The 12,591-nt window shown below is 41.2% G+C and overlaps 1 protein-coding gene across 1 annotated transcript in view; it reads left to right on the top strand.

The window, feature by feature from the left end:
- ARHGEF6 (Rac/Cdc42 guanine nucleotide exchange factor 6) overlaps window positions 1–12,591 on the top strand; it is a 177,326-nt gene that overhangs the window by 107,505 nt on the left and 57,230 nt on the right. The window contains exon 11 of the mRNA XM_082263559.1: window positions 2,684–2,743. Within this exon, the coding sequence (XP_082119685.1) occupies window positions 2,684–2,743 (60 nt within the window). The remainder of the gene's footprint in view (window positions 1–2,683; window positions 2,744–12,591) is intronic.

Genomic DNA, 12,591 nt, shown 5'->3' with positions numbered 1-12,591 from the left:
TTTTCCGCACTATCCTAATCTTGCTCATTGGAGGTAAGAGTTGTAAGGTATGAGTGTAGTTTACTTTAATGAGTAAAAAAAGAAAGTTCTGGAACAATAGAACACTTTACTAGCAAGGTCTCTTAAATGTAAAAGGATCAGAAGTGAGCATATGAAACATTATGAAATGATTATTTTGAACATTTTCTACTTGCTGTTAGTCCAATGGAAAAATAGTATTCCTGTGTTTCTCTGTCATCCAATGAAATCCATAAATTTACTGTATGTAGAAAACCAGGCCAGTCAATTTTCTTGTCCAGCATTCTCTGTAAACAGCCCTAAATAATTTGCATAGTAATAAACAACATTTGCATTACACCTTTTCATGCTTTCTCTATCTCTGTAGTGCAGTGTGGGCTTGACATATTGCATGAAGATGGCTCACACACAGCGGTTAATGACAGGTTCTACTTCTGAATAGCTGATTGCCACTGTGTAAAATTGGTATTAAGATGCCAGTAGATGTAGTTCGGTACAATTTAGCATAACAGTAGAAATGATGAATTCATAAACAAGGCACTCTAGCAGAATATAAGCCAATAAACAAGATGTCATCAGAAAAACGGGGTGAAATAACATTTTTATTTTACAATATACAGTACATAAATTGTAGCTTGTGGTGGCCAACAAGTATTTCTAATCTCTCTATAGAAGACTGCCACTGCATCACATGCTATGGATGATGTAAATGAGTTAAGCAGGTCATACATTATGCAATGCTCTTCCCTTCCACCACAGATGGAAGGAAAGAAAATTGCTTGATTCCTCCATCAGAACAGAATATATTGGGGTTGATTTACTAAAACTAGAAAGTGCAAAATCTGGTGCATGGTAGGCAATCAGCTTCTAATTTCAGCTTGTTCAATTAAAGTCTTGTTTTTATTTTGCCTAGAAATACCAAACATGTTATACTTACCTGCTCTGTGATGTGGTTTTGCAAAGAGCAGCCCAGATCCTCCTCTTTCCGTGTCCCTCTTCGGTGCTTCTGGCCCCTCTTCTCTGATGAGTGCCCCAACAGCAAGCAGCTTGCTATGGGGGCACCTGAGCCGAGCCGCAGCTCCCTGTGTCTATTTAGACATGGAGCCCAGGCTAGGCCCACCCCTTCTCTCTCCTCATTGGCTCACTGACTTTGGTTGACAGCAGCGGGAGCCAATGGTGCTCGGCTGCTGTCTCAGCCAATGAGGAGGAGAATCCTGGGCGGCTGAGTCTCTCCTGCAACATCGCTGGATCGAGATGGGCTAGGGTATGTTTTAGGGGGGCTGCTGCACATGGAAGGCTTTTTATCTTAATGCATAAAATGCATTAAGATAAAAAACCTTCTGCCATTACAATCACTTAAAGCTTTGCCAAAAAAACTGAAAGGTGTTTGGTTTCAATGCAGAGTTGCACCAGGTTTTGGACTTTCCATCTTTAGTAAATCCTCTCTATTGTGTTCTACCATCGGAAAGCCTTCACTACCGGCTGAACTTGATTAATGTTGCCGGCTTATAGCCAGTGGCACTAATCGTTGAGGAAAAACCCTAGAGGCTGGTTGTACATGTAGCACGACCCCCACAGGGATTGCTGAGTGTGTTCAAATCCTCCTCACTATGACTCCCTTCTGACACTATGGGTTCTTTACATATAGTTACATAGTTTGTGAGGTTGAAAAAAGACATCAGTCCATCCAGTTCAACCTATGATGTGTGTGTGTTTGCTGTTAACCGTACATTGTATACCTCTTTATGTTGTGGTCTTTAAGGTGCCCATCTAATAGTTTTTTTGGCACTAACGATGCTCCCTGCCGTTACCACTGCTTGCGGAAGAGAATTCCACATCCTTACTGCTCTGACAGTAAAGAACCCCTTAGGTATTTTAAGGTTAAATCGTTTTTCCTCTAGTTTTAGTGAGTGGCCACGTGTCTTATTGTATTCCCTTTCTCTAAAAAGTTTGTTCCTTATGCTAGGGTCATCACCAGTACAGTATTTGTACATTGATATCATATCCCCCCTCAAGCGTCTCTTCTCCAGAGAGAATAAGTTCAATGCTTGTAGTCTTTCCTCATAGATGATGTCCTCCATTCCCCTAATTATTTTTGTTGCCCTTCTCTGGACTCCCTCCAGTTCCAGCACATAGTGACATAGTGATTAAATAGACGACAACAACGTTTCAATAATAAAAGATCAGTTTTACTGTCTTAGTCAAGAAATTGAACAATTGTGAGTTCAACACAACAGGAAATATAGATAAAGAGAACCAAGCTGAGATTCTGAGTCTTTAAAGCCCCAATGACATAAAGGGGGATGCAAGACTCAGAATCCTAAATTTTCAAAAAGATAAACAAATGTAAATGTATTACATTTACATGTATGTCCAAAAAAGGACATACATTTTATTTTGGTACATCATTGCATGAACGTGCAGTTGTTAAAGTAATGTAGTGCGGTATCGCAAAACATGGCCTGGTCAGGAAGAGGGGTATATCTTCCAGAGGTCAAGTGCTTAACTCAACCCTTAAGTGCGTTACTGACAGGATCACCACTTGAAAAGGAAAAAAAGCCTAAAAAAAGAAAACTAAAGCAGCCACCACATTTAAAGATCAAGTTACCAATGTGTTTTACTTTTGAAACATTTTGATATAGTTATGACATTCCTTTCTTTATAGGAAGCTCATCCAGATCACAAAGATGTCCTCCGAGTCACAGCATCCTTCAAGACTCTTGTGGTAGGTTGTTTGTCTGGTTTTCTGTCTATTGTCTTTGTATATAGTAATATAGGGGCTGTAAATAAAGTAACATTGCTGAAATATTTCTGCTTACACAGTGTGGGTAAATGCTGACACAGGAATGTAAAGATTTACTTTACTATAGTCTGTGCATACAGGGCAACAAATGTCACCAATAAATACATGATCCGTGCACATTTTATGTTGGTAATAAATAACACAAGGTTCAGGTAGAAATGTTTATAATGCCATGAAGGGAAATTTCATTTAATCCATAACAATGTTTTGATCCACAAAGAATTCTTTAAGCTTGCAAGCTCAGGGTCTTGTAGACATCGAGCCAGATAAAGAACCCTTATTTTTTTTAAATTTCCATAGGGAATAGAGAAGAAGAGGGGATAGAGTTACTTAGGCTTTGTATTGCCATTTTTGTAAAGTAAATAAAAGATATGTTTTTTTTTTGCGTAAGTGAAGGTTATTTTTTGCGTAAGTGCAGGTTATTTTTAGGTGCTTAGAAGTGTGCCATGGTGTCCCATTGATTGGAATTCATTTACATGATATCTCAGGTGCAAATTAAGTTGGTGCTGAAGTACTTCCTCCTAGCAGCTGCTGTGATCACAGGTCTGGATGGGGAATTGGTAGCCACATAATGGCCACTGGATGCCGCTTACTGCAGGTCCACCTCTGATCGATGTCTGAAAATCTACTCAGGGCCATCAGCTCAATATATCTTATTTTTAAACCTAACAATATATAAAACCCTGTGCAATGAAGCAAACTAAAAGAGATCATTCCGAATTCAAAACTTGTTCCTGCAATGATTTTTTTTTTTTTAGCATATTTTTGTTCATCACACATACATATATACTATAAATACAGTGCATTCATAAATTATTCACACCCCCACCACTTTTTTCAATGTTATGTTGCAGCCTGATACAGCCTGGTACAGTTGTTGAAATTAATTGTTTTCCTCATTAATCTACTCTCAGTACACCATAATGACAAACTGAAAACAGAATTTTAGAAAGGTTTGCAAATGTATAAAGAATTGAGGGATTGGCAAAGAGGGGTAGCAGACAGAGCGTGGTATGTAAAGTGGATGAGCCTGGCAGCAGCGATCATGATGGACTAAAGGGGGGATGGCCTATTTAAAGGTAAGCCAATGAGAAGGGAATTGCAGTAATCGAGACAAGGGGTGACCAGGGAGTGGATTAGAAGTCTTGTGGTATCGTTGGTTGGGGATGTTGCAGAGGTTTAGGCGGCAAGCTTAGGATAGCGACGGGATGTGGGGCCAAAAGGATAGTGCAGAGTCCATGATTATACCTAGGACCTTGGCATGGGGGGGGGGGGGGGGGGGTTGATAGTTGATCCGTTGATTTTGACAGAGAAATCAGGGGAAGCCAGATAAAGAATCCTTTATTGTTTTGAAATTTCCCTAGGAGTTTCAATAGTTAAGTTTCGTATCTGCCATTTTTGTAAAGTGAATAAAATATATGTTTTATACGTAAGTGCAGGTTATTTTTAGGTGCTTAGAAATATGGGCGAGAGGAACATGGGGGAGGAAATATCGTGAGCTTGGTTTTGGACAGGTTGAATTTGAGAAAGTGATGTGACATCCAGGCAGTTATGTCTGTTAGTAAGCTGGTGATTCGTGAGGAGACTGATGGAGTGAGCTGAGGGGTGGAAAGATAGATTTGGGTGTCATCAACATAGAGATGACATTGAAAGCTATGGGAGGCAATCAGCTGACCCAGGGAGGAGGTGTAGATTGAGCAAAGGAGCGTTCCAAGAACAGAACCTTGGGGGACCCCGATGGAGAAAGGAAGAGGAGAGTTGGTAGTATAGTTTTAAGTAGCACTGAAGGTCCGTTGGGATAGGTAGGATAAGAACCAGTGAAGAGAACAATCATGGAGACCAAGGGAGTGAAGTTTACTAGGAGAAGTACTAAATAATAGTGTCCATTGGTGTTAACTGTTTGTAGGTGATTTGTGAGTTTAAGGAGAGCAGTTTCCGTGGAGTGTTGAGGGCAAAATCCGGACTGAAGCGGATCAGGAAGTTAGTCAGATGGTCACTCAGTCGGGTATAGACCAGTCATTCAAGGAGTTTGGAAGAGGAGGGGAGAAGGAAATGGGGCATAGATTGTGTAGATTGGTGGGGTCCAGTAAGGGCTTTTTATTCACTTTAAGACCGGAGGATTTGGCTGCTCAATGACCATGCCCTATTTTGCGATTCGGCACTGCGTTACTTTAACGGACAATTGCGTGGTTGTGTATCGCTGTACCCAAACTAAATTGACGTCCTTTCTTTTTACACAAATAGAGCTTTCTTTTGGTGGTATTTGATCACCTATGCAATTTTTATTTTTTGCGCTATAAACAAAAAAAGCGACAATTTTAAAAAATAACAATATTTTTCACATTCTTTTAAATGAAATTCTCAAAAAAAATGTACATTTCAAAATTTTTTAACATTCTAGGCCAATTTTTTTTCTGCTACATTACTTTTTGTAAAAGAAAATCGCAATAAGCATATTTGGATTGGTTTGCGCAAAAGTTATTGCGTTTACTAACTACGGGAAAGATTTGTTATTTTTTTTTGTTTTTTTTTACTAGTAATGACAGCGATCTGCGATTTTTTTTTTTTTTGCGGGACTGCGACATTGCGGCAGACAGATCGAACCCCTAACTGACATTTTTTACACTTTTGGGGGAACCAGTGACATTACCACAGTAATCAGTGCTAAAAATATGCACTGTTACAGTAAAAATGACACTGTCAGGGAACGGGTTAACTGTACTGGTGATAAAGGGGTTAAATGTGACCCTAGGGGCCTGATTCAAACTGTAGAGGGGCGTGGTTTGTGAGATCATCACAGAGACATGCAATCCTATATAGCAGGATCACATAGCCTCTGTGATCATCTAAGGGAGAATGACAGACGCCTGTGTTTACATCAGCCGTCTGTCCTTCTCGGTCAGCGGCGGGAGATCGCGAGTGGCTGGCGGCCATCGGAGCCGCCGGTCACACGCACTGGCTCCCCAGCTGACGAGTGGGTGTGGGAGCGCGCCGCCGCCGGCGCTCTCGCCCCCTAGAGTCTCCTGAGCGAGCGACATAGTACTACGTTGCTTTGCCCAGGAGCGGCTGCCTGCCGCAGTAAAACTGCGGTGGGCTGTTGCTAAGTGCTTAAGGATGAGAGCGACTAGCGCATGTTTTAGAGCAGGGGTGGGGAACCTTTTTTCTGCCAAGGGCCATTTGGGTATTTATAAAAACATTCGGGGGCCGTACAAAATTATCAACTTAAAAATGTGCCGGTTATATTTGGTCAAACATTTAATTAACTCGCCCCTAATGTGATGGCTGCAACTGCTTCTCTTTGGTGAGGTGTGTGATGTTAGCTGGTATTGATGATGTTGCTACTCGCAACTGGTTTTCCAGGTTTGCGTCAGTTAGTCTGGAGTGCAGTCGACTTTGTGGTGATAAATTTTGAAAAGAACTGCTGGTGGGTACAGCTGGCTGGTACTGCTGGTGGGTACAGCTGGCTGGTACTGCTGGTGGGTACAGCTGGCTGGTACTGCTGTGAGTATTGCTGTCTCTGGCTGGTACTGCTGTGTGTTCTGCTGGCGGGAAATGCTGGCTAGCAGCGGCGCTGCGCTGGAGGAAGAGGCAATGTTTCCTGTATTGGTCACAGATGGAGTGCATTTGATATCACTCTGCCTGTGACTCACTCAGACTGTCAGAACGGAGTCGAAAACTATACTGGAAGCATCGGCTCCATTCTGACAGATCAGCTGAGAGACACAGACTCCGCTGCACGGGGGGCCGGACCAAATGACTTCAAGGGCCGCATTCGGCCCCCCGGCCATAGGTTCCCCACCCCTGTTTTAGAGGGTTGGGGAAGATGCAAGAACCGAGGGAGAAGGTTGCAGATGCGAGTTAGAGAGCCTAGAGTCAAAGGGTAAGTGTAGCATTTGCGAGGGAGCAGGATCCAGGGGGAAGGTAATTAAATGGGAGTTAGAAAATAGTCTAGCAACCTTCTTAATACTAGCACAGTATTGATGATGCATACTTTTCAGAGCAAAAGCCATACAGTCAAAAGAACTGCCTGCAGCGCTCAGAGATAGGTTTATTGGAAGGCACAGATTTAGGAAAGGCTACATAAAAAAAATTCTGCTGCACTGAAGGTTCCCAAGAGCACAGTGGCCTCTATAATTCTAAATGGAAGAAGTTTGGCACATCCAGGACTCTTCCAAGAGCTGGTCACCTAGCCAAACCGAGCAATCAAGGGAGAAGGACCTTAGTAGGAGGTGACAAAGAACCCAATGGTCACTCTGACTGAGCTCCAGAGATGCTGTGTGGAGGCAGGATAAAGTTCCGGAAGGACAACCATAACTGCAGCCCCCCACAGATCTGGGCTTTATGGCAGAGTGGCTAGACAGAAGCCTCGTCTTAGTGCAAAAAACATAAAAAGCCTGAAGGACTCTGACTGTGAGGAGCAAGATTCTCTGTTCTGATGAAACCAAGATTGAACTGTATGGTCTCAGTTTTAAATGTTCTATCTGAAGGAATCCAAGCACCGCTTATTACATGCCCAATACCATCCTAACAGTGAAGCATAGTGGTGGCAGCATCATGCTGTGGGGTTGTTTTTCAACAGCGGGACTGGGTGACTTGTCAGGGTTGAGGGAAAGCTGAATGGAGCAAAGTACAGAGATATCTTCAATGAAAACGTGTTCCACAGCACACTGGGCTGAAAGATCATCTACCAACATGACAATGGTCCTAAGCACACAGCCAAGACAACACAGGAGTGATTTAGGGACAACTCTGTGAATAACCTAGAGTGGCCCAGCCAGAGTCCTGACTTGAACCCTAATAAACCTTCTCTGGAGAGACTTGAAACTGGCTATTCACCGATGGTCCCAATCTAACCTGACTGAGCTTCGAAGGCTTTTCAAAGAAGAATGGCATAAAATCCCCCAATCCAGGTGTGCAAAGCTTGTCGCGTCATACCCAAAAAGACTCAAAGCTGTAATTGCTGCCATTGGTTCCTCAATAAAGTACTGAGTAAAAAGGGTCTAAATACTAAGTACATGTGATATTTAATTTTTTTTCTTTTTAATAAATTCAAAGCCATTTTGAAAATTTCGTTTTCACTTTTTCATTATAGGGTACTGAGTGTAGATTAATGAGAACACGTATTAATTTAAACAACTGTATTGTCAGGCTGTAACATAACAAGATTGAAAAAAGTGAAGGGGGTCTGAACACTTTAGGAATGCACTGTATATAAAAGTAAAAAACCAAAGTGCAATAAGTGCAATCCAAACACATCTATACTTTAATCGTGGTATCCAATAGCAAATTCATATACAAAGTGCAAAAAATGCGGTCAGGTGTGTGTATATCCCAGTACTGTTTTGGGTAGTTTAATTGACTATTAATTCAACGGTGATCACTAATCATCCACTTTAATCATAAACTGAAATGTAACTAGAATATTCCGGGTGCTCTTTTAACCCCTCCATGCCTCATTTTGGATTGACTCCCCAAATACAGATGACCTTTAAATCATGAAAGGTCTTAAAGTACTTTCCCCAAAGGGCAAAATACACCACCTTCTGCTAATCCATCCTCAGGGGCATTTACCACCAATCCATATGCAAAAAAAAAAAGAAAATTCTTGAAAGTGTAAAAGTACATTTTTATTAAATTAACCACTTGCCTACCTGGCCAATTCTTACACTTCTCTCATAAAAATCATTTTTTTTTATATTTTTTAGCAGAGACCCTAGAAAATAAAATGGTGATTATTGCAATTATTTGTTACACCGTATTTGCACAGCGGTGTGTACATCCCTTGTGATAGAAATAGGCAGTCACAGGTCCTCACTAAGACCCTACATCTTTCCTCTACAATGTAAAGCATAAGATAATAAAAAAAGAAAAAAAACATTGAACTAGTGCTTAAAAAAAATGGCATTGTTTACATTGAGCCAGAAGCGATCTTGCGAGGTCGTCCTAGACCATAGAGATAAGCAGAGGCCTCCGCTCATCTCTGTTACCAGCCTCTGCAACCACCGAATCAGTTTCCGGAGCTACCGATCGACCAAGTAATCCCAGGAAGCCATGGTAGCGGGCGGATCACTTTTATCGGTTAGAGAATCGCCGGCTGAAAAAACAATATTGGGGCTATGGCATATTGCTGCAGCCATAATCCTGGTATTCCAGTGACAACTGAGGACATAATTTGTCTATGGCCCGGTTGGCAAGTGATTAAAACACTAAGGCCCTGTTCACACCTGAGTGTTTTTCAGCTTGTAAAACGCTCATCTATGAAGTCTCAAAACGCCCAACAAGCAAAATCCCATTCATTTCAATGGCCCCTGTTCACATATGAGCGTTTTGTCACCTGAAACAAAACACCTGAAGCTCAAAAACGTACATGAGCTTCTTTTTTAGTAGATTACAAGTGTTATTGTTAGATGTCAATGCCAGCCTCCAATTGCCTGAAAAAACGCCCGAAAAAATGCCTGAAAACGATACGCTCATCTGTGAATGGAGCCTTACAATCTTCTGATGGTTTGCCAACACCAGCTAATGCTTCTAGTCCTAATCTCCTGATCTTGGAGAGCAAGGTGGGTAATCTCCTGTTGTTACTGACCTCGCTCAACGCGTTTCATAACAGCAAATTTCATCAGGAGTTGTCAGCACTGTGCTTAGTACACATCAGTGGATGATCAGCTATAAGGTAATTTTATATTCATATCTTATTTGTAAAGACCCAGGGTAAAATGCCCCTCTGTCCCCCCTGCCCAGTCCTTCTTTGACTCCGAGGGTACAAACATACATCTGTATATTACTAGAAAAGGTTGCTATTAATCATTAAGCCACCATTTAAAGTCTGTGGGCTTATTTTAGATAAATTAAACCAGATCTGTTTATTTAAGTTTTGTGGTTCTTGAGTGATGAAAAGGAACAAAAGTCACGTGATTTAAAAAAAAAACAAACTGATTAAATTGACCTTGGGCTGTTTGACTCATGCAATGACATTATCAGTTGTTGTATTTAAAATATTGTTATATAAAGGTTTTTCTTCTACTCGGATATACCGTATATTGCGGGCTGGAAAATAGATAATCCAGCATGGAGGCAGCACTGTGTGACATTATACTCTGTTTCTCTAGATATGTAACTTGTGTGGGAGAAGTTTCCTTCCTTTACTGCCATACCCTGAGCATGCAGCATCAAATTAACCCTTAAAATCCAAATTCCTATATGTCTTCTAAAGGTTTAGTCATCGTGGAAAGATGCAACATCAGTTTATTTATGAGATTGGTGCTTGTTTTTTTGCTATCTTTACTTGGGTAAATCTGTTTTTTTTTTTCGTTCTTTTTCGAAGAGAATTGTTAAGGTTTATTTTAAAGTTAATATTATAAAAAAAATTAAGCACTTGTCAAGAGTATTTTTCTTAGTATAGCAGAAGGATTTAGAGCTTCTGGTTCACTATAGTCTCTCTTGAATTGCTTCTATATTATCCAGACAAGTGATTGTAACAAACATGTTACCTGCTTTGTGCAATAGTTTTGCACAGAGTAGCAGCAATATTACTCTTTTTTTTTTTTTTTACCCCCTGTTGGCACTCCTGGGTCCCCCCCCCCCCCCCCCGCCGAATGCCCCTATAGTAAAATGCTTGCTATGGGGGCACTCGTGCAGGCTCCCTTCCAAACCACGCTCTGTGTGACCATTGATGCACAGAGCGCGGCTTGGCCCTGCCCCCCTTCTCTCTCCTCACTGTCTGTAATTGACAGAAGCAGGTCCAGCGAGGAGGGAGACAGAAAGCAACGCCGCTGCTCCAAGAATAGCACTGGATCAAGATCAAGCTCTCTTGCATACCTCAATCAAGGTGTCTCATGCCAGCTTTTGGAATGTAAAATATGATACTTACAGAGCATTTTAGCTTGCTAATAGGTTAAGTATTAATGCCCACCTGACAACTCCATTAAATGCCAGGAAATTTAGTCTGCCATTTTTTAGGTATAATTGACTACCTACCTGTTGTAGCAGCAGCATTTCTGTTGAAGAGACCAATCACTGGAGTCACTTAGCTGTGCATTGGGTGACCAGTCTCCTCCGCGTCCCTGCAAGGCATGCATATTTCATATATTGGACCCTGCAGACTTCTCCCTGCTCTCTGCACTGCCAGAAACTAAGAGTTAGGGTGTCAGGAAAGGACATAATGCAGACTTCAAGCTGAAAGCCAGGTGCACAGACATTCATTTAAATAGATTTCTCAATAGCCACAAAAGATATAAATCCAGTTAAAGTGCAACAAATGCCTTTGCATACCCAGTTATTACTTTGTAAAAAAAGTAGTGACATCATCACTCTCCTGCGCATAGCCTGTGCATAGGGTAGAGCTGTAGTAGGGACCTAGCAGGCTCCACCCACTACAGACTGTCTGAACAAAACTACAGGAAGGGGCGGATACAAGACCAGCCACCCTGCACAGGGAGGAGAGCAGCAGTGACCGGTCCTAATACGGCAAGTTCCTGCAAAGGAGCAAGGCTTCACGCTGAATTAAGCAAGCTATACACAGTGCAAATTCCTTTCCTGCCACCAGAGGTTGCAGGAAAGGAAATTCACACGATTCCCCCTTCAACATAGGCAGTGTTGACAATGGAATCCCTCCTGCAATTGTCTGTTCCCACTAAAGGGGTCGGGGGGCAAAGGAGGGCAGGGAAGCTGCCTCCGCTGGGAGAAGACAGTGATTGCTAGCGGCTATAGCAGCTGCTAGCGATAATCACAAGAAAATTTGGCAGGGTGGTTGTACCCAAGTTGATCGACTAAATACATTCAGCCTGCCTATTAACAGTTTGAATCTTAGCCACTTCCTGTTGAACTGCCCGAGATTTGAACCATGTATGGCCATCCTTACTACACAAATCTAGAAGAAATACACAAAGCACAGATTCGAGTAGAAATACACTTGCCCGGAGGTGGTCTTTGAGTCGGTTCATCTAAAACGAATAATTCAGTTCTCAGGGACTCTGGGAGATATTGTATGCCGGTGGACCATACCACACTTGTTCACCAATCATTGGACCAACCCTTTGATTATATTTCTTTCTAAAACCTCATCATGGATATATAGCAAAGTTCTGGCATGTTGTTAAGGTGATGGATTGCTATAGGACTTTATGGATACTGTATTGATAATCAAGCTAATAATTATTGTTGTTGCAATATTGCAGATTATATTATCTTGCTCAGTTGTTATACTTTCTACATATGCCTTGAGCTGTATTTTTCTGAGTCCTGTATCTTGAACGTGAAAATGCACCAAATACCTTATTTTTAAAAATGCACTTTATTCAAAAGTACCATCTAACAGCAGAATCAGAATGGAGCCTTTTGATCTCCAAATCATGTGTCATTTTTGCTTCTTTGAGCATTAATTGCACTTTTAATGAAATATCTGACAAAAACAGTCAAGCATTTGTTAAGCAACTACTCCAATTATTAGTACTTAAAGCTGTCAAGTGTCCATAGCAACAAATTAGATGTCCAAGCAAGCACAGCACCACATAACCTGGCTTACATTGCAGTAGGGTCAATACACTAAGATCCATGAGTTGTTTTTTCTGCATTTGTTATTTATCTCTCTATAATTTCCCCATCAAAATGTTCAGTTTGCATTTAAATAGCATGGTATTTTTTTTTTCTTTACAAAAAACATACAGTATGAATTTTTTTTTTTATTACTAACAGTTTTTTACTGTGGCAAAAGAAAAATTAGAACATGTACAAAACATTACATAGAAAATATCAGTCAGGTACAAACCTAT

This window comes from Pelophylax lessonae, assembly GCF_965119305.1.
Source record: "Pelophylax lessonae genome assembly, chromosome: 7".
NCBI classification, from domain to species: Eukaryota; Metazoa; Chordata; class Amphibia; order Anura; family Ranidae; genus Pelophylax; species Pelophylax lessonae.
This window is presented reverse-complemented; position numbering and strand designations above follow the sequence as displayed.